Raw genomic sequence first — 25,614 nt, forward strand, 5'->3', positions numbered from 1 at the left:
ATACCGAAAATGTGAAGGCGTTCTCTCTTTTCCTAATCTCCTTACCCACATATGCACGCTTGCACACCTCACGGAGAGAAGAGTGGTGGTGCGGCGAGTAAGTGCAAAAAGGAAAAACGAGATGAAGGAATCTTCTGCTTGAATTTAATATTGAATTTATTGCATAAATCATTTTTATTAACAGTCTGAGTATCTTAATAAAATGTATATATAAACTTCCTGACCGATAAACCTTAGGGCGCGGCAATTAAGTAGTTTAAAACTAAGAAAGGCGGAAAGATGCTGCCGAGTTAGTAGCAGCTGTCCCATTTTTTCTTAAAGACTCCCAGAGTGGCTTTCCGCGCTCTTTAGAACTCTTTCAAGTTTCAGGAAAGTGCATTAATTATTTGTGTAGTTTCAAACTCACTCTTTCTGTGTGTCTTTGTCTCCGGCGAACAAAAGGAACGGGTGAAGCATTCGGTGGAAAATAGGGCAAAATTCTGAATTATTGCACATAGGTAATACGATAAAAGTGATATAAAGACAGTGAAGGGGAGACGCAGAAAAAGAAGGGATGTGAGAAAGCTCAGAGACGAGTTGACTTGAGACATTTAAATTGCAGTGGGATTTTCTTTCCCTCTCTGTCTCTCTCTATCCCCTCTATCCACTAAAAGTAGAAATAAAATATGTTTTGCTGACATATTTTGCGGGCTTCTGGCCTAATCGACCTAAGCCTCTTTCACTTCGGCCAGTTTACTTCTCAAAATAGGAATTAGTTCAGGCAGATTGCGATCGATCCGACAAAAATTGAGCCAAGTTTTAGTAGACAATTTGTTCTAACTCCAAAATTCTCTACGAATTTTTTTTTTCTGTTGGTTTGATGGTTGTCTATTGGATTTTATCCCAGTGGAGCCTTCAGCCAAAACGGAAAAACTTTGCATGCCACTGAATTCGATCTCTTGAGAACCAGAGACAAAAATTTTGTATTTTGTACAAGCTAAAAAAAGATCTTTTTCTGTATAATAGTATTCGATAAACTTTCAGTGGTAGAAAAATACTCTTCGATAAAAAATCTTCAAGAAAAAATTTCTCGGTCATAAATGTTCAGCGGTTGAAAAACATGGGATACTCAAATTCAATTTCAAGCTGCCAGATAACTACTGCACCTACATCTTCGAACAGGTGAATCAGACTGAGATTGTTATAAATTTACCGAGAAAGCTGGTTTTTAAATGTTTCGTGAGTGTGGAAAATCAACTGGGGGAAAAAAATGACGATCAAGCATAAAGTTCTGAAAACAGCAAAACCCTATTATGATGCATTTCGTATTGTTACATAATTCAATTTACATCATAATTGTTATATGAAGACGTGAAATTCCTATTTTCCAACGAAGTATGCTGTTATCTCACAAGTTTGCTCAAATCTCTTGAGCAATAAATTAGCTGAACTTACAACTCCGCTCCGGTTTTATAGATAACGTAAGCCACTATTAAACTACTCTCCAACGTTATAGCGAACACATATACGACGAATTCCCAAGATTGCTGTTTGTAGGGCCACAATTTACCAAGGAACGATGAAATAGAATTTCGCTTGCCAATAATTCAACTCAGCTCCGTTATGGTCATAAAAGCCCATGTAAATATATTGTAAAATAGGATGAAGTTATTGATGGTCAGATATCCGTACATGACTAGGAACCGTAAATCTAAAACAGAGTTTTTGCATCTTCATTCGTGAGATACATTGTATCTTCGTGCAGATTTAGGACGATCTTAAACTTTATGAGGTACCCCATTTTTGGGGAGAAAAGATGAGGAATAGACTTTAAAAATGTAAAAATTGGTTAGACCTTACATTGACCGAGAGTTCTATGATTTCAGTTAGGAGTATTACACTCTAAGATTACGTAAATAAATTATTTGATTTTGTAAACGTAAGATATTTTTTTCAATTGGCACTGCCCAGTTAAATTTCTATTGAAAACGTGTTTTTACTTTACATTCCTCTTATTTGCAAAGTAAGAATTCAACATTGTTGGAGATTTTGGAGTAAAATCAAGAGCGAGCTTTTACTCCATGGTCTCACAAAATCTCGAATTTTGCGTACCAGAAGTGGAATCCACCCTGTAAGAACGGAGGTAACTCCGCAAAAAAAATTGATTATTCTCTCTACACTCATACGGACCCGTTTGTTTGGGAGGAATAGATGCTCGGGAACAAAACGCATTGCAGACTTCACTCCGAGGTTTTTGACTGTTTATTTATCCTTCTTTTGGCACTTTTAGAGAATGGGCCCGTCCCTAAATTATACGTAGTGCACATTTTCGGCATTTTTACCTATCCCCCCCCTTGTAACGCTTTTGTGACGTAGATCCCTATCCTTCAACACGTAAAAACAAAATGGCTTAACGCTCTCCTCAACGTCCCTCCCCCCTCCCAAGAGCGTTACGTAATTAGGGGCGGCCTATATTCGGGGTGAACCTATATAAATATAAAATGGATTCAGGTATGAATAGGTTCAGGTAAGTCTTTTTAATAAAAGTAACGCAATTTTGTTGGTATAAATAAGTCAAAGGAGAGGAGACGTGAGGATCGGAGTGTCGGAAACGCATGAAAGTAATATAAAATCTCATGAGGAAGTGAGGAATAAAATAAAATTGCGAGGGAAATAAGTTGTATGCTTTTCGTTAAGCAAACTTGCGAACTTAACTTGTGTATACTGTGTGCAGCATGTAAACACTGGCTCAATGTAGCGGAGCAGCGCGGTTAGATGCAGTAAATTGGAAGAAAAATATGATTCAATTTTGTATTTCCAAACGCCACTTCAGCCCGCTGCTCGTAGCCTTCCCGCTTGATTCGATCAGACCCCTTCGTCTAACTCGAGGATTCACTTATCGTGTTTACCTAGTGGTTGATCGGTTGGTTTCCACCGTTCATCGATGTAACCTCTCCGAAGCTCTTGCGTCCTGCAATACCTGAGTGGCGATTTCTAAACCAATCTATTTGCTAGAAATGCCAAGACGTAAAGTTGAATTTTAACCGCTGGATCGTCCAAGGTTTTAACATGATCGAATATAATTCGTTCATGTCCTTACTTTTTGATCCAGGGTTGAAAATTGGCGCTCCATTTTAATCATGTTTTGTTCAAAAATAAAAGGTAAACCGATCTGACCCTGCGTTCAGCGTTCCAAGGAACCATGCCATATCGGCTATACCGCCAAATTTAACCGAGTAATTTCATTTTCTGCAAGAGGACGTCTTTGCAAATTTTTGAGGGAATCTGCTTCGTACTGTGTAGATAATTTACCGAAATTCCGCATAACCGTTTACATGTGAAAAATTAAATTTTGGCAGTAGCTACTGTGGCTTGGTTCCTTTTTGCTTAACGCGGTCCAATCGTTTCATATTAATCCTATGTCTACAGCGACACTCGTAATTTTCGTGAAGTCATACCCGGGAAATTATTTATAGATGCCTTCAATTTAGGCTAGCGTATAGGCATTCGTATTTTGCACCCGTACAGAGCACGTTTGACTCAATCGGAAAATCTTTTTTTCTTTTCAAAATTCAAAATTATAAATAACTGATTTTGGGGATTCAGGATTCCTCCTAATTCCTAATTTACTTTTTGTTTTTGTAATGTGCGTCTTTTTTACATTATTTATTTTCTGTAATCTTACATTTCAACATCATACTTACTTTTAAAATAAATAAATTGAAGACTCTCTTTATCAGTCAGACTAGCTCTTAGAGAATCATCTTAATAAGAATAGAAGCATAAACGAAAAATTGAAAATATAAAAAAGGAAAGAACATGCGAAAGTACAGAAAATTCATTCAATTTATGTAGTAGTTTTACAGAAATTTCTTTACAAGATGATGGAATTTGATCTTCAAAATTAACCTTTCATTTCCCATGTAAAGGCGCACGGAACTATACCAGTCACTTTTACCCTGGTAATAATTTTATTCAATCTTCAAAAACATAATTCTGGGCGCTATATCAATTTTTACGCTGGTTCTCTCATACTTGTACGTACAAGTTTTCGCCAATCTTTTGCGAAACTGTACGCAGTTTTTTGTCGGTGACAAGCACCACATACATAGTGCTGGGCGGCAACAGCCATGACACCTTCAGATGCCACTTAAAGACGGAGTAATTTACTGTCCACTGCCGCCTTTTCCCCTTCTTCACTTGTCGACCACCCCTTGGCAGCTACACCTCCATCATAAACACATTAGACCCTTTCAAGTGCCCTCACACGGTTATACCACTTACTAGTGTAGAACGGCCTCCATGGCACCGGTACATCATCTGCCCCGTTGTCATACTTCTAGGATTTCCAACATCAACCCTTAAATCGCTCTTCATTGCTTCGGTTGTGACATCAAAAATCTTAATTTTTGATGTCACAACCGAAGCAATGCACAAGATGGGTGTGCAATGCACAAGCACAAGATGGGTATTGAGAATTCCTGTTGTTGTCTTACCTGCAAAACAATATGTCAACGAAAATAGTTAGTTAGTTAGTATATTTTTAAGACATTCAGTGTCTCGGGTTATTAACGTCTTTAGATTCATGAAGATTAATGCTGTTGTTTAGTTGTTAGTTTGGCTGTTAAGGTTCAGGTCTATACCGATGAATGCTCACTCAGACACGTTAATCGCGACGTTATGGCATGTTTTGTATAGGTTCAGATATAGATTGAGAAAAGAACCAAGTAAAATATATATTAATATGGAAGTATTCATAACATTAAAATATTGTGTATGCAATATAAAAGTAATAATTATTATCAATTCCATATCAAACATTAAACGTACAATACCATGGGTCATAATAGGTAATTGCTAAAGTTGCCCTTGATTGCGGTAAAATTTTTCACCGAAGTACATTTGTTACATGACTCGTTACTTCTATGTAACGTGCCGTAACGTTTGTAATATCTAACTTTAGTTTCAAAATTAAAAATAGAGTCTATTAGGTACACCGAGGAAAAAGTGGATCGCTTAAGTCGAACGTTTTCTGTTCCATATTGATCGAACTTTTTCAGATTTATCAAACAGGTCGAACACACAATTCATGTGATCGAACCTCTTACAACATTCATTTAAATGCAAAACTGAACCAACCCATTCGGTTTGATGATTCGAAAGTTCCCGATAAACCAATCGAATCGTTCGATCGTTGATGGACACTTAACATTGGCTCATATGATCGAACCTCTTTCTATAGTACAAGAAAATGCCTCTTTTCCCTCCTTAAAAAAAGGTATCATTGAAATGTTTTGATTTAAGTTGGCAACCACGTACCCAGCTTCAAGAACGGTCCCTCGAGAAGTTGTAATTCGTTTGCATGGCCAAGTTTCTCTCTACCATTCACGTTTCTCACTCTTTTTTATATTGGATTAAAGAGAGCATGGAAGTGTTCGTGCCTCCTGGAACAGTTTTCTACAAACACCCTCTGTCCTGACACTCCAAAGCATGCATTGAATGTCCAAAGTATAACGAGTGTGAGCCTTTGATGTATCTCTTTAGCGAAATCAGAACACTGTAAATTGCTTTTTTCGTATTTACGTACATAGTTTTCGACGTGATAAAAAAAAACCCCACTTCACCCGATTTTTCTTCTAATCTTTGGATTTTTCACTGAATTTGCCGTATCCCGGACAAAAGAATGTAACTCCATTCCATGGTTCCAAAATCGACTCAGATAATTTAACTTTTGGCAAAAATATGACCCAACAATTTTTGTCTAATTTTTTTTTTAATTTTTGCATGAAATCAGAAAAAAATCACAGATATCCTCGATTAAAAATTCTTAACAATAAAATTTACGAGGGTAAATTTTGCAGTGTTTAAATTTACCTCCCTTCGTGAGAAAAAAGACACTTACACTTCAGAGGCAACGAATTCTGATGGAAAAATATGAAATGAAATCAGTATTTTGGATCAGTCTGAGTTTCACTCTACCTTTCTCTCCCTCTCTTTCCCCTCTTCCATATATCCAATATATTAAAATTGTCCGTCATTGATGCACACATTGTGGAAACAAGTATGAAATCTCAATTTCACAGGAGGAGAAATTGAGATTATTGAGACAATTACACACAAAAGCCCTATTTTTTGCTGCCTGAGACTCAAGTTAAAACACAAATTCAATTTTTCGACACCAAAACTTAAACTACGTATATACCCGTAAACACCGATGGGGCAATCGAATAAAAACATCCTTTGGTGTTGAGGCTGAAACAAATAATAGGGGTCAGATTTTCTGCTCCACTAACAAAGGTGGCGCCGTGTTGTTGGAAACTGATTTTAATTTGCATGCAAATAAGATCGCTTTCCGGTATGAAATTCGTAAATAACCTTTCACTTCCTTGTTTATGGTGTCCCCGTTGCTATTATGGGACGCGTTACTGTCAATCTAGTTGCATAGGAGTCGTTAGTGGAACAGCAAATTTCGCCTACGACAAATCTGCGTCAAGAATTGCAATGTACAGTTTATTAAAAGCTAGGCGTGAAAATATCGAACTTTTGATCTTTGGCCGCATCACCACCAGCGATTGTCACCGTGAGTTTTTCACGTTTTCCATTATCTACTAAGGGGCTAAATCCTCTTCTGATGGCTTCCCGCCTCAGAAATACTGAACAAAGTAAGATTGGTAGAATTTACCAAGTACCATTCCCTCACGCTGTATTTTGCACAGCGTTAAGGAATGGTAAAGTCTACCAATCTTCAAGTCGACTCTGCCAGAGGAATGGTTACCTGTACCAGAATATAGTAAAGTATTCCTTTCTTCTGGCAGAATTGACTCTGAATTGACGCTGTGTGAAATACGGCGTGAAGGAATGGTAAATTCTACCAATCTTTTTTTTTCAAGGTAGGCGTTATGCGTTACGAGTTATTATTATGATTTATATTATTTTTCACTACGTATTTGGTACTTTCAGCCTAATACGTTATGAAAAAAACCCTTCATAGACCTGTGACCTCTATATAGTTGAATGCCTTTTCAGGTATGACACTCAAGGCGTGCGGATTTGCGGCCGATGGCGGCTGAAAAATTTTTCAAAAAATATCCGATCCAGTTCCTATACTGCCGTGCATTAACATTTGAGAGTTGCCAAATTTCCTTCGATAAAATGTTCATTTTTGAGGCAAGTTAGGAATATTTTTTCTTGAAATTTTCAGGAATTTCCGGTGAAATTGCGAACAAAATTAAATGAAAAATTGGAGGAAAAATATGCATATGTTTACCGGTAAATTCGTGTTTTATCGAAGTATATTTGACAACGCCTGGAGGCTCTTACGGCGTTTTTCCTTAGCACGGCAGTACATTTGTCGGTGTGTTGCGCCCGTTTCGGTCGCTGATTTGCATGGTGGATTTGCGCGCTTAAATTGCCGTACCTTCGGTATGTATAATAAAAGCACCATAGTGAACTTATTTATTCTTTGACTTTCATCGACATGCATGTTAGTGGAGGTGTATAGATATCCTGAATGTGATTAGAAATGGTTTTTATGGTTATTTATTTGTTTGTACGGACACCGTGCATATCTCCATCCGTGGTAAGAGAGACAAGTGGCACTTGCTTTCAATCAGATATAACACTGCGATTCGTTTTAAATCACTCCGAAGATCGCAGACTTAGGAACCCACAAAAGACGCAACTGAGGTAAGATGAATAAAAAGATTGTCAGTCTTTAAAAAAGCCCCCTCAAAACAGATCGGTTGCCGCAATTATTCTAACGCGAGTTCGAATAATCGCGCTAAACACAGTGTAACCGGCGTTAAACTTATATTAGCGCCTGCGAGACTGAAAAAATACTTCACGCGTTGCGCCAAAAAGTGCAGTCGGCTTGAAACGCATATTAGCGCCTACAAGACTGCATGAATACTTCTCGCATTGCGCCAAACGCAGTACAGTTTGCTCATTTTAAAATCAGCCATCGCATCGTAAGAAAACAGCGTCGTGGATTGTTGTTCAAGGTTGTATATCAATTTAAACGAAAAAGTCCATGTCCCCCATGCGATCGAACTTTCCTAGGTCTGAGGGGTCAAAGGGTGGGTTGGAGGTGTAATTTAAACAATTTCTCGTCTGAAGAGAAGTGCGCACAGTTTGGCGTGTGACTAAATATTTTCTCCCTTTGAGGTTGCTGGCACGATATCAAATGATTCTAAAACAAACACCAAACAAAAGATACGCCGATCGTTTCGGCGCAGAATACCCCATTCTGGAACTGAAAAGCGTGGAAGAAGCACCCCATTCATTATTGAAGTTTGCCTCCATTAGTGCACAATAAACTAAAGACTGATTTGGTGAGTACGTTTCAAGCCATCGATCCATCGATTGTTTTCAGCCGTGATAAAATGGATCAGATTGGAAAGGGCTTAATGAAAAGTTTGAAAATTTCTACGAACCTATACGACTCTAAACGCAGACGAGAATGGAACGTTTTGTATAGGTCTTTTTCAAAAATTTTCATTACATTCAAGATGAGGCAATGTTGGGAATGGCGAATGGACAAATTAATATATGTTGCGGACAATAAACGAGTTTGAGGCAGAGAAAATCGTTGAAATTCTTGACAACTTCCGTGAATTTTCCTCCCTGTGCGGAATAAGTTCTAAAAAAATTCCAACAAATGATTTGTCTCCTTCAAAAAATAAAATTGGAGCGGAGATTTTTAAAAACCGCCTACGAGATACGTGGTTTGGGAGTTTCGCCATCGATAGGGTAATTTGAACTGCATTTTACAATTCGGAACTATAAATGCTGGCTCTTCTGGAAAAGCACTCACGTGCATAGGGAAACTAATAGTGCATACGTTGTTTTTAAACTGGGCTAGAATTTATAATTCCAAATTGCAAAATTCAGTCCATTTAGCTTTCGTCCATGTAGAAACAGAAATATGTGCCCTCAGCTATTCCGAAACATTAAGAGAAACTAACTGTTAGAGAAGTTCATAACATAATCTACAGCTATTGTTTGTTTATGATATACTCGCATGGTCTAGCTGTTATTACTTACATTGAGGAATAATGATTTCTTCTAAGCACACTGTAAGTCGGGAATAAGTGATTTTCATTATTTTTCGCCTCTTTTGAATCTCGCTTTCTCTACATGCAGGGATCTGACCAGATTTTCGCTGTCCCCTCTCAATGACGGTCAATCCTTTTACTGAGACTCGTGAATATGAACCCGTCTTCTTTCGCATTTACGGAAACGCTTGCTGATTAATATTTGAAATGGTTGATACTTGAAAATTAGCATATATTGATTGCTCCAAATATGCAAATTTTTAAAATGCTTGCAAGCAGTAGGGCTTCATCATCCATTTGCGCATAGTTTTATTGATGAATGCATTTTCGAGCACTCATGGAATACCTTTGAAATTGAGCTGTTCAAAATGTTCCACCCCGGCTCTCGAGGCAACTGCGGATGAAGGTTTATTGTTTCCGAAGCCAAGCCACACATTGTTACATTGTAAATTTGAATTTTCCTGTGTTACACTTGTTACGGTCTTTAATATCCGTAAATCACGCTTTTTTCAAAATCTACAAACAATCCAATCTTGTGCCGGAACTATATTGGGAGTTCTCAATGGTTATTTTTTAAATTTGTCTTTAAACTTTGTTTTATTTTGTTTACTGTTTTTCACTTTTTACTCTTTTACATTTTTTACTTTTTCTCCTATTTTTGCTTTCTCTCCTTTTTTTTACTTTTTTACTTTTTTGCTTTTTATACTTTTTTATTTTATTTCACTTTTTTCAAATTTTTCCTTTTTTTCCCCTTTTTTTACTTTTTTTTTACTATGTTTATTTTCTTTTTACTTCTCCTGCTCGTATATTCTACTTTCATCAATTGTTTCCTCTATCGATACTTTTAATGTTTCCTATGCGGCAATAACGGAGATCATGCTGAAGTTAAAAGCCGGTCCTCACTCTAAGTCAAAATCAGGGACCACGGTTCTGATATCACAGCGACTTTCTTACTTTTTCGTTCGGACTGGTAATATGTTTGGCTTATGCAAGCGTCAGCCAAGCGCTGTTGATCGATGCACTTCCGAGGATTTTCCTTAATCGATGCGACACCCCATCCATCATTGCTCTTGCCGTCCACGGGTACGAAATCGCTGCGTCTGTGCCAAGTGAAGCAAAAACGCGATACCTACCGGGGAAAGAACTGAAAGCTTTCCTTAGGCGCGGAAACAAACTTTCGGTGTCTACAAACGTCGATGTTAATCATAAATCAAATTGTGTCAACTAAGAGAATTTTGGATCTAGAAAGTAAGATTATTCAATCAAACATTTAGAAATCTTTCTTATGGTTCTAAATTTTGTTCACCTTCTGACCAGAGTATCACAAGCGCCATGCAACGTTTCAAAATTTCCGCCACCATTTTATTTTTTCACGGAGAAATTTTTGGTTAAACCTGATTGAAAATTTTACTGAATTTAATCGGCAGCAGAAAGAAAATTCAGTGAAATGTTTGGACAAATTCGTTGAACAATTTTTCTGTAAAAAAATAAAACGGCGGCGGAAATATTTGAACGTAGCACGGCACTTGTGATACTTCGGCCGGAAGGTGACAATATGTTAATCAATTATGTGAATCTCTTTGTTTTTAAATCTTCTAATTCGGTCATCTAGACTTATTTAAGTCTCTAAAAGCTGCTCATTGCTTTTCATTCTTAGATTCATTTTGTTTCATTTCATTTCAGGTGATAAAAATGCTAGTCATAGTGGTAGCTCTTTTTGCACTGTGTTGGCTGCCTTTACAAACGTATAACGTCCTCCAAGATTTAGTCCCAGGCATCAATGCGTAAGTATATTCATCAAAAATCCATACTGATAACAGTCATAATAATACCTCGCTCGAAAGTTAATAAACCAGTACAGTTTAATATCACAATTTGAATTCGCTTCGATTTTGAGGAATTTCAATAATTCATCCTCTTCTTTGCATTAAAGTCACTCATCTCGTAAAGCACTTCAAGCTTATCAAAATGCATTTACCTCTTTTTTGTGTCAATTGCGAAAATCTTAACCAAAATCTAATTTTCCACCCAGGGAATCCTCAGAACTCCTAATTTGCAGAAACTAACGAGCTAATTCAGTCGCAATGCTGAGAATCTCAGTGACTAAAAATGTAATTATTTTCAGGAAAAAGCTGCAGCAAATGCAGACTTCGTTACGAGCAAAGTTTATTCTGTGGCAAAGACGTGTTTTTATGAAAGGCTTCAAAGGAATTTGTTAATAAGATCTCCCCTCTTTTTCTTCCCACTTTAAATGAAAAATGCGGGGATTTTTCATAACAACACCACATCCTCCAACAAAATAGTTTATAACAGACCTCATGATTAAAGTGTCTCTGTTCACTGAAGCGTTTCTATTTAATTATTCGAGCTAGGAACAAGACTGAAACCTTGAAATTTCTGCATCAGTGACAATATTCAGCCGAAGTTAAGGTGAAAAATCCCATTCTCATATTATTCTATTATATTTTGTTGCCCTTGTTGAACTTTGGTCATTTAAAAGTATGATCCAAACAGGTGGCATTATATCAAAATTCTGTACTTACAATGTTGTTTCCTCATTTTTTATACGTATAATAATTGGAGATAACACAATCCTTTTCGAGATTTTACGTCATATTTTAAACGCCTTGATCCAGGAGAAAAACCTCGAAAATGTGGTCAATCAAGAATATGGGATAGCACTTTTCGGGGAAAAAGACGCGACGAGATCGCTATTTGACGTTTATTGGTAGAGGTTACATATAGACCTTCGCGTTGAAATCAATTCAGAATTTAAGATTATGGGCTCACAATATTTTTTTGTACTCAATAGTGGTGGCACTTTCCTTAAACAAAAATTGAATCATTTGAAAGGCGAACCCCTTCAATCTTGCTTACGACCAAAAAAAATTGGGTTATCAACTTAACGTGTCCTTGTAATCTTTTACATGGGGATATAAGGAAACTACAAGGAGAAAAGGAACGATATTCCAAGAACAAGTCTATAATAGCCTTATGGAAGTTTCGATTGAAGTAAATTTGAAGGAATGCCCATCGAGAAAAAGTTTCATCTCGGATTTTCGAGTGCCTTTAAACTTCCGTTATTTTTCATATTATTATACCCTTACACAAGTAACGTTAGGAGATTACATTGGAGCACAATACACATCAATGGCTTAAGTCTAAACCGTGTATCTCATTGAAAAATTTCAAAATCTCTTTTTTTTAATACATAAAGAAAATGCATTGAAATATTTATACCAAGCTGTCGATATGAGCGAAGAAATTTCATGAAGGCTGCTGAGAAAAAGTGTCGGTGTGTTCTCTTTTAAAGAAGTAGTGAGGACTTGAAACGCCAAAATTGGCGATAAGTACGCGATTTCTTACGCATCGGCATGTTTCATCTGCCTACGATGAGACATTTAGACGTCATTCCATCTATTCCTCATTTCACTAAACAGATGAGATTTTCAAGAACATTTGTAATGAAAATGGCATGAAAGGAATTGGGGAATGGAAACATTTTTCCCATCTCTGAGGTTCCGGAAACAAGCTAAAAGAGACAGAAAATCCTTCAGTCCACTTAAACCAAGTGAGATTATAGAATCTTTTACACTGCGCTTTGGACTATTTCAGCGTAAATTGATCATAAAAATTGACGGGCACGATTATTCGAGGGCGAACACGCTAAGTTAGGGGAAGCAGTTGCGAGCTGTAAGCTTCGAGGATTAAGAATTTTTAAAGAGAGCCGCCCTTAGAGCTAAACCATAACTATAATCGTTGCTTGTTGGCAGAAGATGGGTATTTAGTCATTCGGAATGGTGCCTGGTTCTCGAGGAAATTAAGTTTCGCTAGGCAAGATGATGATGAAGTTTTTAATGATTTTTAACAACGCTGGAAGTTTTCTGAATAAGTGATGCGCAAGATACACGGGGTTTCGACGGTTCGTTTTATTTTGACAGCGATTTTACTCAGTTCTGTTATTGGCAGAAATGAAATATGACACATCTAGTTAGGCAATTTATTAGATAAACATATCGTTAATGAGCCTGAGAGTTCGTGGTCCGTTGATTTTGTTTACTTGGTCATATAGCTATACTAGTCAATTTTCGTTTAGTTTTCAAGCATGTGTGCCCGAAAATAGTAAACAACCTCTCCTTTTTACTTTATTACAGCTTTGGGGTGAACTTTTTGTATATCTGCTTCATCCTTGCTTTTCAGGCGTTAAAAAGTCTACATCCTCTTCATACTTGTAAATGGTGTCATTACACGTGTGAGAAAATTTAAAAAAAACCTCGGAGTACGCGTGATATATCCTCGAAATTTTCAGAATAGTAATTCATCGACACATATAACCAAGGATCGTTAACAGTCTGACTCAATAAATTGAGGCATGTTATTGGCTAATCAAGCTGGGGATGATTTTTTCATTTAGTGAAAAACGTATTGAAAAGTGCGATCAAAAAGTTACAGCGTGTTAAAACTAGAGAGTTAGGACCCCCCCCCCCCCCTCCTCGTGGAATCAAAGACGGGAATAAAGATCACACAAATTGATAGTTTTTCGTAATCTTCGATCGGCTCATTCTCAAATTCCTCTCTCCGTTCCTTCTCTCATTCCACCTGTTCCTTGCCGAACCCGTAATTCCTCAGTCCATTCCAATCTATAATCTTTGCGATTGGTGAAAATGTAATATTAATTTCCGTTTGTGACACTGTGGAGCACTGAAAAAAAAATATTGCTGAAATTGCCGTGCACGCGGGTATTTCATGGCATGCTGTAGCTAAAAAACGAACGTGCAAACCATGCAGGTAAAATCGCTACACAAATTTCAGCTAACTTACACACACGCGTGTAGGTGATTTTGCTCTCTGAAAAGCTACGTCTGTTACCTTTTTAGTTATTCTTCCGTAAATTTCGCTTTTTTCCGTAAATTCCGCTATTTCAGCCTAACTATTTTTACTGTTCGCAAAGTACCAATACCAAAAAATGCAGTTACACTTCCAAGCCACTCGATGCAAGATTAACTGCATGAAGGCGCGCAGGTGTAGCAAATCGGTGTAGCAATTCGTGCTATTCGTTCACTTGATTCAACACCGTGCACGGATAAGAAAGCTTTACGAAGTGAAGCAAATTTTGCTCCACCCTAAATCGGTGAATTAGCAATCTTTTTTTTCAGTGAGGCCTAAAATACGGGAACCAATCAGAAATCGATTCACATTGTCTTAACTCTCAGTATAAAGGGACTCCATTTAAAACAACGTATTTATTTCTTGAATCCTCAGAGTGACAAATATCAAGCGAGGGCCGCTCCCCGGAAAACACACCATACCTCCTGCGATAAAGATGTGAAACGGATGATTTTATCTGCTCCAACTCCTGAAATGCAGGCCCAACCGAACACATGATTTCCCCAGGGCCGTGCTCCCTGCTTGTTTTCCCGGCAACCCTGAGCCCGAGCACCATGACATTGTGGGTGCGTCCAATTATTTTGGAAATGTTTCCCCGACCCCCTCAATTATTTGGCTAGAGGAGCAAGGAGCACCCGGCACAGCCTACGCGGGAACAAGAAGTAGGCTGCTCTTTGGCTTCAATCACGGAGCAATATGCTGAGCGAGGCGCTGAAAGTCGCGTTTTTTGGCACCGTGTCAGCTCCGAACGATATAGAGCGAGTCCCCGTTTCGATAGTTCGACAAGGCTGAAGCATAATATATCGCAGTTCGATACATCGATTCGCTGGTCAATTTTCCTCGAGTCTCAACGCATTGACACCATTAGAGCAAGTGTTTGATAAACACTCTCCAAAGTAAAAGTTCCTCCCTTCCCTGGAGCCCTTAATCCTGGGTCGCTAAGCATATAAATGACCGGCTAAGTAGATCTTCGGATAAGGACGTTGTTTCCCGTTCCCCTCGGCGTTTTCCATCGCTGCCAGTTCGCATCGAAGCTGTCCGCACAAGAGAGTCATTTCTTCGAGACTGACCATTGAAAGTTCCCTTAATGATGCGTGATTTGGCAAACTTGCCCGGATGAAGTGAGCTGAGACTGTAGTCAGAGGAGAACTTAAAGGACAGTTCTTGATGTCAAATTTACTTCCTAGACTAATAAACTTTCCTTAAATCATGAGACATTCAGAGCCCTGAGACACAAGTTCACTGCTTCTCCAGGATTTATTTTTTCAACTGGAAAAAGGAGCGTAGGCAAAAAGGTGACTAATCGACATTACGCCTTACTTTGACGTCCAAGTAAGGCTTACTGAAGATAAATTATATGCTTGGGTTTTTGGGACAAAATATGAGCCATAATATTTACGTAATTATATTTTAAATGGTTACTCCCGATGGTGGGTAATCACACTTTTTTACATCTATAAAATCATCGTAAAGTATTTTCAGAATTGATAAGGCACACGAAGACATGGCCCGAATATTCGGTACAAAAGGAAGGGATTAAAACATGATTAAAATGCCTTCTAGTGTTTTTAATATTTTGGCCAGTTTACTCATGTTTTAATCGTTGCTTTAATCCTTTTGTACTAATTCAATCTCATTTGGAAAAATAAATCCAGGAAAATATATTATTTACCCTCCATCACCAGGAATGTTTTTAAAACTCTTGTTATTTGGACAAATATTTTTATTAGCCTCCGTATCGCACGTGGTAATCGTGCATCTTTATCTAGCCGGCAAGCCCATCTCTCATTGCATGCGATTGTTTTTGTTCCAGATACCATTACATCAATATTATTTGGTTCTGCTGTGATTGGCTCGCCATGAGTAACAGCTGCTATAATCCCTTCATCTATGGAATTTATAATGTGAGTATATTTCGTTGTCTAGCTTTTAAAGGTACAACCGACAATGCCGCTTCAAGCCAGCGAATCAAATGTTTGTGTCATTCTGTTTATAACACAGAACTGTTATCACTAATACCACACAAATCAAAACGTGTATATTTGGTAAAGTACCGGGAGTTGTTTATCGGCAGAATCTTAGCGCTGATTCTGAGAATAATGGAATCCGTTCTCCTGAATCTGTACAGGATAGTTAGTATCCCCCAGTAAAATCGAATTTTTTCAAAAAGCAAGCTTTCATAGGAGAGCTTTAATTTGCTTGAATACCTATATGCATAACAGAATAAAACAAAGATCATTTTCGGGCTAAGCATCCAAAACCTCTTGTGGGATACCATTTATTGCATACTAAACATATTTTCCCCTCTTTTCATAAAACAGCGGTTTTTTTCCCGTTCAAATGCACTTTTGCGCTCATGTACCACCGTAAGAGCTAGTCCGAAAGTTTTGCGACAGGAAATATTAGGATTTTTTTTTTTTTTTTTCTCAGTTGTCTGATGAGACTCTTTCTTCATAATTTTTGCCGCTGCAGCCGAAATACTTTGGTTTTTTGCAGCACCGTCTGAAGATTAGGTTTTCAAAAAGGGGGGAGCTTTCCAAGATGAAAGCATCCGGTTTTGGAAATTTTATTTTCTGAAAATCTGGTAGGCTCAAGATAGAAATGAAAGGAATTAGGCTTCAGTGGCAGAATATGCGTGGGAACAGTCTCATTTGACATGTGAGAAATTGTTTTCTCGATCCTCTCCGATGCAATGCCGCGCCGTGCCGACCACCAAAGTGAAAACGCCTTCAATTTTTGCGTATGCAACACGGTCAACAACTGAGCTCGAATAGTTGCATGAAGGCGCTACGTTAAGCTAGAGTCAGCGTTTAACTCTGCTCCCGCAGTTTCGACATCGAGAGAAACATCGATGAGGTGTGATGGATTGACTTAGTTGTATATTTTTGTCACTTTGAGGAGCTATTTGAAACCGGACGCAACGCACCTGAAACCTCTAAAAATTGAACTTTGTAAGCAAACTAACAAAATGCGCAACTGCCGGTATCCTATTAGAAGTTTTAACGAGTCACACATCTAAAGTACTTTGACACTTTAGTTAAAGCTTCTACAGTGTCAATTGACGAAGACTTCAGATGTATGACCCGCACTTTAGCAGGTGGATCTCATGATCTGAAAACTTGGGAGATCCACACAAGAAATGTGTCATCCAATAATAATTTTTCTAGTTTCACTAAGCCCCTCCAAACTTCCAAATTTTTCTTATGCAGTTGTGTTGTTAGGCAAATGTTTATACGTATCTGGGTGTTTCCTTGGAAATTTTAAAACCACTTTGTGCGACATACGCACAAAAAAAAGAAGAAGAAAAGAAGGAAAAAAACATGACATGAACTTTCGGGTCTCAGGCACGAAGGTTTCTCTCCGTGCAGGGGTTTGCAAAGCACACATTCATTAAAATTTTAGGGTACGAGACTATAAAATACTAGACACTGAAAAAATGAGATTAGGGCTGGGCCCTAGATTTGCTTTACCTCATACCCCACAGGGGCAGGCCCTGCGCGGGCAGGGCCCAGCCCTACCTGGACAGGGTCAAGCCCTTATTAAGTAGGGCTGAACCCTGAAGCAGGTAGGTTTGGGCTGTACCCGCGCCGGGCCTAGAGTACCTGTATAGCGAGAGTATAGACAGATGTGAAACTCCGAAAATCCATCAGGCCTTCACCGATGCCTCCGCGAATAAAGTTAGGGCCCAGAAATGCAGCCAACCTATGAATTTCAATTATCCAGAACGATTTATTAGAACAATTCTTACGAACCATCGTTTACAAAGCACGTATTTGACTTAGTTTTTGCATAAATTTACTCATTTTTGTTGAAGAACGCTCATTTATGTACATCCTTAGCCATCTTCGTTAGAATTGGAATCTGCAGACTGGCAGTGAAATTTTGTGCGTTAGAAGTTGGTTAGAAGGGTGGCTGCACTTTTGGGCCCTCAGCCCTCCATGAAGTGATCTGTCCATACTCTCGCTATACAGGTACTCTAGCCGGGCCCGCCCCTATGGGGTTTGAGGTAATGTAATTTTACCTACCCGGTTAGGGCTGGGACCTTCCGCGCAGGTACCAGCCCTCAACTCGTTTTTTCCTTGGAGCGTTTTGAAAATCGCGCGTTTCCCGATTTCAGGAAAAATTCAAGCGGGAGTTCCAGCAGCGGTTCCCGTTCCGGAAGCGGAAGTGGACGCAATCGGGGTTGATGAGCGGGGATTCGGTGGACCTGGACCGGACGTTCACGCACAACATGCGCTCCTCGATGCACTCGACGACGATGACGACGGTGAACAACTCGAGCTACGACTGGCGCCGCGGCTACTCCACGCGGCAGCCGCCCGGCTCCCTCCACGCCGCCAACTACGCCAACGGCAAGAGCCTCTACCGCCAGGTCTCCGTCCGCGAGCCCCCCCGCAGCAAGCTCAGCGAGAAGGACCTCTACGTCTACCGAACCAACAACTCCAGCATCGTCCGACACTCCAGTAAGTCCGAGGCCGAGGAGCTCTGTCTATAGAGAGCCAAATGTCAAATTGGACGATTTCTATCAAACGGAACTATGTGCATTGAGACATGAGCCCTGAGACTTATAAGAATATATGCATTACAGGGTCCAAACTGGAAAAAAAGCACATTGGATCTAGAGTCCAGACTCTTAAAAACATCGACAAGAAAAAGAACTCTTGATTCAATCAGAATCTAGCTTAAATCAAGTTCCAAGCCTCTTAATTTAAGCGGATTTCGTTTTGATTCAAGCGAAAATCCTATTGAATCAAGAGCATTTTTTCTTGTCAATGTTTTTAAGAGTCTCGACTCTAAATCCAATGTGTTTTTTTTTTCCAGTGCATGTCGCAATGCACATAATTCCGTTTGAAGAAAATACGTCCAATTGTATAACATCCTCCGATTTTAAATGAAATATTTTCCAACTTTTTTAGTGGACTCAGCATTACCTTGTCAAGAAAAACACAAGGAGAAAAAAAATCTATTTATTTTTTTTTGTCCCCCCCCCCCCAAGAAAGAACGTATAACTGTATTTCAGTATTGCTAATAATCTCCTCGCCAATTAAAATTTTACTAAGATAATCTTGGGCTTTCGTAACCGAAAATTTGACTGATTTTTTTTCTGATCTCAAGGAAAAATTAGAAATATTTTGGGCAAAATTTGCGCAGGGACGTTTCTGTAAATAATTGTATCGTTGGAGTCAATTTTGCAATCTTGAGGAGCTACGTTCCTTCGTCCGGCAAACGAAGCATTCAACACTAAAGTTTTTTGTTCCACTGACCAAAGTTTTTGGTCATTGTTACCGCACTACTAACCGAAATTTGCCTCCGAAGGTTTTTACTCGATGTGGGTCTTAATTTTCAATGAAAAGGGGGGTATTGAGAGGTCCTCCAGGAAATTTTTGACGATGTAAAAATTTTCAGAGCATTATTCAACCTAAACCGTATGCAAACTTAAGGTCCAACTGTACCAATGATGCTTAAAGAACAACTCAATTTTTCCCCAATTTTCTCGCACATTAAGCAATGAAATAAAGTAATTTACCGGTTCAAAGGCTATTTTCTTTCGTGGAGATTCTTTTTCTAAAGGGAGGGGGGCAAATAATAATTATTAAAATATTAAGGAAGGTCAAACCCAACGTGGTCCCTTCAGAGCTGCGCCAATGGTAGCAGACCATTGAACGCATAAGCGCAATGAAAACCTCATTTTGAGGTCTTTTGCGGGATGACATAACGAGTCTTAAATGTTGAAATTGTTGAATTTTCCTTCATTGGTTGCTGTTTCTATACTCTACCACTTAAAACTCAATATAATTTTATGAAACTTTCGGATCAAAGAAAATCTTCATGAAATTTTAATGTGCATCTTTGATTAAGGGCCCAAGTTTCCGGTGCTGATTATGTTTATATTTGTACGGAAGCAACAAAAAAGCCTCGCCCGGCAGAAAAGCATTTTCTGACAGTTCCTGGGAACTTACAAATTTAATCGACTTCATAGTTTCATCATTCATAGTTCAGAAGTAGTGACTTCACACAACTTTAAAAGCTGTAAATAAACTTTTTTTTAATTTGCATTTTGCTACGAAATAATTTGATATAAAAGTGAAAAATGAAAAAAAAAAAACAAACAGCGTCAATCGATTAGTCTCACTTGTTGATGAATTCAGCTTTCGTGTGTATCAGTGGCGTGGCGTGCTTTGCGATGTATCGATTGTTCCGCCATTCAAACCTATGGAAAAGAATCGATATACAGAGTGTTCACATTGAACACCTTAATAATCGATTTTTTGCCATAGCTTCAAACAGGGACATATCGATAGTCGATTATTCACGCCTCGCTACTGCTGTGCATAATTCCTCTATGAAGTGGTGTTTTTCTGACTACATTCCCCCATCAAATGGGTGAAAAGCCACATCAGACAATAAATGTGTCCACCCGCGTTTACTCATGAACAAAGGATAGTTTTACTGCAGTGACGTGGCGTGAATTGCGATGTATCGATTGTTTTGCCATATAAACCCATGGTAAAGAATCGATTATTAAGGAGCTCGCCTCGAACAGCCTGTCTATCGATCCTTTTCCATAGGTTCAAATGGCCGATCAATCGATACATCGCAAAGCACGCCACGCCACTGTTTTACTGTTAAGACCTGGCAACGGTGAACGAAATGAGTTTACATCAGAGACTGAAACGATTTACCCTGGGGACAGGACTGTGTATATTTCGTAATGATTGGCAGGACTGTGCCTTGATCCCAGATTCTGTTGCAGTGATTAATGAAACTCGCGCTTTTAACTTTTAACAACATGCAGATAACAAATAAATTTCTCTTGCTTATTGAAACTTCGCGAAACTGAAGTTTTATAAATTGACATGATAACGAGGTCAACAAGAGTAGGTCTCGGAGTTGAATTAAAGTTTATCTTGACGAAGGAAAATAAATGCAGTAACTAAACGCGATGCAACACGAGTTTTCACCCAACATACATAACTGAATTAATTATTATCGAAAACTCAAAAACCAATCGGTACCTGCCTATTAGAATCATTCAAATGCTCAGTTTTACTAACTTTTTGGTAGGTAGAAAACGTGCTCAAAACGTTCGAATGTTACTCGTTTGCATTCATCTTTCGATTTGGTATCAAAATAATTTCTTTTTTTCCACTATCAGTCTCGTCTAGAGGCATTTTAATTCTTTTTTTCCCATAAAGAAATGTACCTTGTGTATTTAGCTCCAAAATTACAGTTTAATTTTAACGTCTTGACATTTAGCCACCTTTTCCGAGGTAGACCGGCGAAAAATCAAGCCATTTTACCTCCGTACTCATGCTTCACCTTTCTTCTTCGATTCGTGCAAAGTCCTTTAATGCGCGTTCTTTCTTTAAGAACTTAAAACTTGCATAGCTCTGATTTTGTACTCGTTAAACACTGGTTGCCAAAAACTTAAAGGTCATTTAAAGAAAGCATTGGTCCCTTTAGCCGTGGCATGAGGACGGTCTTCCGAAACAATTTTTCTAGAATTTGTATTTTTGTTATTATTTAAGTTGTACATTAACTGGATAAGCTACGGATTGATACGCAATACTATATGTGTGCATGGAATATCGTCATTACGATGTGTTATTTTTATTCGGGGAAATGAGCACGAATAACATACCTTGTGTAACCCAATCGTGATGCCCGTAAAGGCGAACAAAGTGTAAATAACCTGTAAATATTTCTCACGTGTTTTAATGTAAAAAATGTTCTTACATATTTTGTTTTGTTTATTATTAAAACTCTTAAAGCAGAGATCAAATCTTCATTTATTTGTCATCATGAAAAAATAATGTTAGTTACTCCATCAACGAGCAATGATCCGTAAACAATCCTTAACAATCCTTAAACAATCGGAATCGTTACATGCTTCTTTTTCAAATTCTTACGTAGAACATTATTCATTCACCCAACGGAAAGTTTGGAAATTAACTCTTGAACTCGATAATAACATGTAATTTTTAACACAGGTCAAATAGAAGTTAGATCATACAAATGACGTCACTTGTATTTTTGTCATTTTGCTAATGTAACTTGTAACGTTTATCTTGTCACGGAGTTGATTTTCAGACTTATCATCGTGTGATACGTTTTTCTCGTGAAATTTAGAAGAGGCGACATGTTACGTAGTGCTTATTAAGTCATGCCTTTTCTAGTGGCCCATTAAGAAGAGTCGTTAATGTAGGAGACAAATGGTTCAGAATTACTGAATGGGAGCATAATTTTTAGAAGGGGAGAATATATTTCGAGGGGGTGATTGGAATAGCATGGCAATATTCTACCACCCTTACTAGTTTATAAATATCTTATATAAAAAGTCCACCAGCGTCGGATTATCTCATTTGCGTTTTGGAATCAATGAGATGTATCTAAGCAAGAAAAAAGGTTGATCCACAAACGGAATCTGTCATACATTGACCTCTTCCGCGAACGTGCATACGTCCAACCAAATACCTAATCGATTTGATGAACTGAATTCCGATATCTGGACGGACCGAAGCTCTCAAACAACACCCCGAACGTTTCGACAATACGCTGTGGTTTAATGTTTAATCTAACAATGAGTTGAGTGAGGCTCAAGCTGTTGATTTAGCCAGGAAAAATATTTCGTTGAAAAATGCGGCTACATAAAAGTGAGACAGGGGGAAAATGAAAAATACAAGATGAAAATGAAAGAAAATGCTAATAGATAATTGATTAAATTACTTTCCGACAGGACTCGGGAGGAGGGGGAAGTTCAGGTAGATAATATTATTCATCGAATCCTGAATTGTGCGCTCTTTTGATGGCAGAAAATGGACAGAAATTCATGTTCAAAGACCCTCCACAAGCCTCCCTTCATTTGATGACATCCTCCCCCTGTTTTACTCTAAACCCGCATAATTATAATTACCACCGCATCTCCACAGGCATGAAACTCGCGCAACAACCAAAAAGAAAGTCATGAAAAATGAAAGAATCGATTATGCTCATTTTTTTCTGATTATGATGCCGTTGAGGAGCACATATTCCTAACGAAATCGCTGCATTAATTCATACATCGTCAATGTCAATAAGTTATGGTATAATTCATCATTGTCTGCATCATGTCATCATTGTCTGTCATCATTGTCACCGTCCCACAGTGGATCGAGTCAATGGGAGAGGTCGGACAAAATTTGGAAACTTTAAAAGCTCATAAGTCACAGAGGCGAAGCGTGAATGATCGACTATCCATATCTTCCCCATTTAAAGCTATGGTAAAGAATCGATTATTTAGGTGTCCGGTGCGAACACCCTGCTTATCGATCCTTTTCCATAGGTTTAAATGGCAGATCAATCGATTTATCGCAAAGCATACCACGCCACTGATAGTTCATACAAAACTTTGAGGTTTTAAAAGTGGTTCCGTTGGTTTCCGCGTGAAATTTTCACATAGGAGCACCCCTTAAAATTTAAAAAGTGACGAATTAAACATTGAAATATGCATTTTTAGTTAAAAATGTCATGTCCAACCTCTCTGATTGACTTGATCCACAGTGCGTTTTAGTTCTGAGTTTTTGTTTACCAACTTTTCCTTTCCTGCTTTTCTTTTTTTCTTTATTTCTTCTTCTCTTCCTCCTACTTTCCTCTCTCCATCTTTGCATTCTCTTTCTTCTCATTGACGAAATATTATTAATTCCTTGACTCTTTGTCAACAAAGGAAAATCTGAGTTTTTGTTTACCAACTTTTCCTTTCCTGCTTTTCTTTTTTCTTTTTTTCTTCTTCTCTTCCTCCTACTTTCCTCTCTCCATCTTCTCATTGTCATTCTTCTCATTGACGAAATATTATTAATTCCTTGACTCCTTGTCAACAAATCCAGACTTTTACCTCGACGTAAAAGTATGTCAACTGGACGAGATCAACAGAAATCGTCTTGAGAGCTTTCAAACTGCGTAATCGAATTAGTCCCTCTGTGAAATTCGAACAGACAGCATAAACCGAACAGACGGAGGATTCCTGAGAAAAAGCTGAGGGACGGAACTGTTCGAATTTCACAGAGGTCGGAACGAAACGGGAAACTTTGCATAGTTATCCTCTGAGAATGATAGGTTGAGCGGACGTCATAACCACGAAGGATTCAACTTTCCGGTCGGATGACACAATAGTAAAAGTTTGCACTTAGTGCAATCCAACGGGTCATCGCTTGTTTCGATTCTCAACTTCCGCATAAATTTGGCCGTTGCCACGATGTGTTATTTTTTAGAGGCCACTTTTTAATATATTTTTCACGTGGATATATACCTTATGATCGAGGAGTGGCAACGCTTGTGTGTTCGTAAGTTAAGCCGTGCTCGCACACAAGGGCACTCGATCTCGCCTTTTTGTCAGTTATTTCCCATAATTGGACGACTTTTGACCAGCTCGCTCGGCTTGGCTTCACAGCTTTTCCAATGATGTCTTACCCACATTCAAAACTGTGAGAGCCGCCAGGAGGCCTGCCTGATACTTTTCTTTGATGTTACCCTACACAGAAAAAATTAAACTGCTGATTTTACAATTAAACTGTTTATTTAACAATTCAATTGCTAAAAGATTTTTTAAATTTTACGGAAAAAATGCTACTTTAACCACTATTGTAAGCTAATTAACCACGGGGTGGTTAAATTAGCATTTTTTTGTTGTAAAATCTACATTTAAACATTGCAGTCACTTTTTTTAGCAAGTGGATTGTTAAATCAGCAATTTAATTTTTTCCGTGAGTAGCAATAACCATTAGTGAATACTATTAAAAAACTCGAAAAAAAATCCTAAAATTTTATTCAAGGAAGCCCCTTTTGGCTACTCTTCAAAATAAAATTTAACTCTTGGTGAAATTGACTCAGCCCTCTGATGCCTATGACATTTTTTCTACGCGAAGACCCAAGTCGGGTCAATTGATCAGTGCTTAATTACATTGGTTTTGGAATGAGGTGCCACTCAGGTTCGGGACAACATTTGTAAAAACGAGGCCCAATTACGTCTCTCCTGTCTTCAGCTGTGCTGCTCACGTAGCCCTTGAAGCACCACTACAAATAAGACAAACTGAATCAGCGTAACTCGGTAATAGAGCGAGGGAATTGATGAGCGTTGATGACGGCGCGGAGATACAACTATTCATACTCGATGGATGCCCGTATTGCGTCTGCAAAATTGAAGGCGCTTCGGCGCGAGGCGTGAAGTGCATGAACTCGCAAGTCGCAATGCTCTACTGCTCTCTATGCTGCCAATGAGGGGTCACTCAGATTCGGAGGAAGTTAAGTGACGAAACCCGAATTCGTCTCTCCTATCTTTGGCTTGGTTGAAACTCGATTTTCTTCTGTTTTTTCATTTAGGTGCTCGATTTTTTTTTCAGGATACATTTGTAGACATTCATCTAAATTTCGTATGTAGGAACCCCACACAACCCGTGGGCCACGTGTTTTTTGCAAGCCTGGTCAATTTGACGCTGCTTGGCCATCCATGTACGGTTAAAAAGTATTTTAAATGCCACAATTTTTTTAAAAGTTCTTCAACATTTTTTTCCAAACATTTTAAGTGTTGAAAAACTACAGTCAATACTTTCCCTCAGATCAAGGCTCAGGAAGCAACCTGAAGAACAGTTATTGGATTTTGCAGTGGGAAAATATCTCAATTTCCACCATGTTTTTTACGAGTTGAGACATAAAAGGCTCG

General features: G+C 38.4%; 1 protein-coding gene across 6 annotated transcripts in view; it reads left to right on the forward strand.

Annotated features, from left to right (window-relative positions):
* The window catches only part of LOC109030697 (RYamide receptor), a 195,898-nt gene extending 174,204 nt beyond the window's left edge, over positions 1–21,694 (forward strand). For all 6 annotated transcript variants that reach the window (XM_072298425.1, XM_072298426.1, XM_072298427.1 and 3 more), the window contains 3 exons: positions 10,716–10,816; positions 15,733–15,823; positions 18,037–21,694. In XM_072298425.1, coding sequence (XP_072154526.1) covers positions 10,716–10,816; positions 15,733–15,823; positions 18,037–18,414 — 570 coding nt within the window. In that variant the 3' untranslated portion in view covers positions 18,415–21,694. The remainder of the gene's footprint in view (positions 1–10,715; positions 10,817–15,732; positions 15,824–18,036) is intronic.
* Positions 21,695–25,614: the final 3,920 nt, after the last annotated feature.

This window comes from Bemisia tabaci, chromosome 3, assembly GCF_918797505.1.
Source record: "Bemisia tabaci chromosome 3, PGI_BMITA_v3".
Lineage (NCBI taxonomy): Eukaryota > Metazoa > Arthropoda > Insecta > Hemiptera > Aleyrodidae > Bemisia > Bemisia tabaci.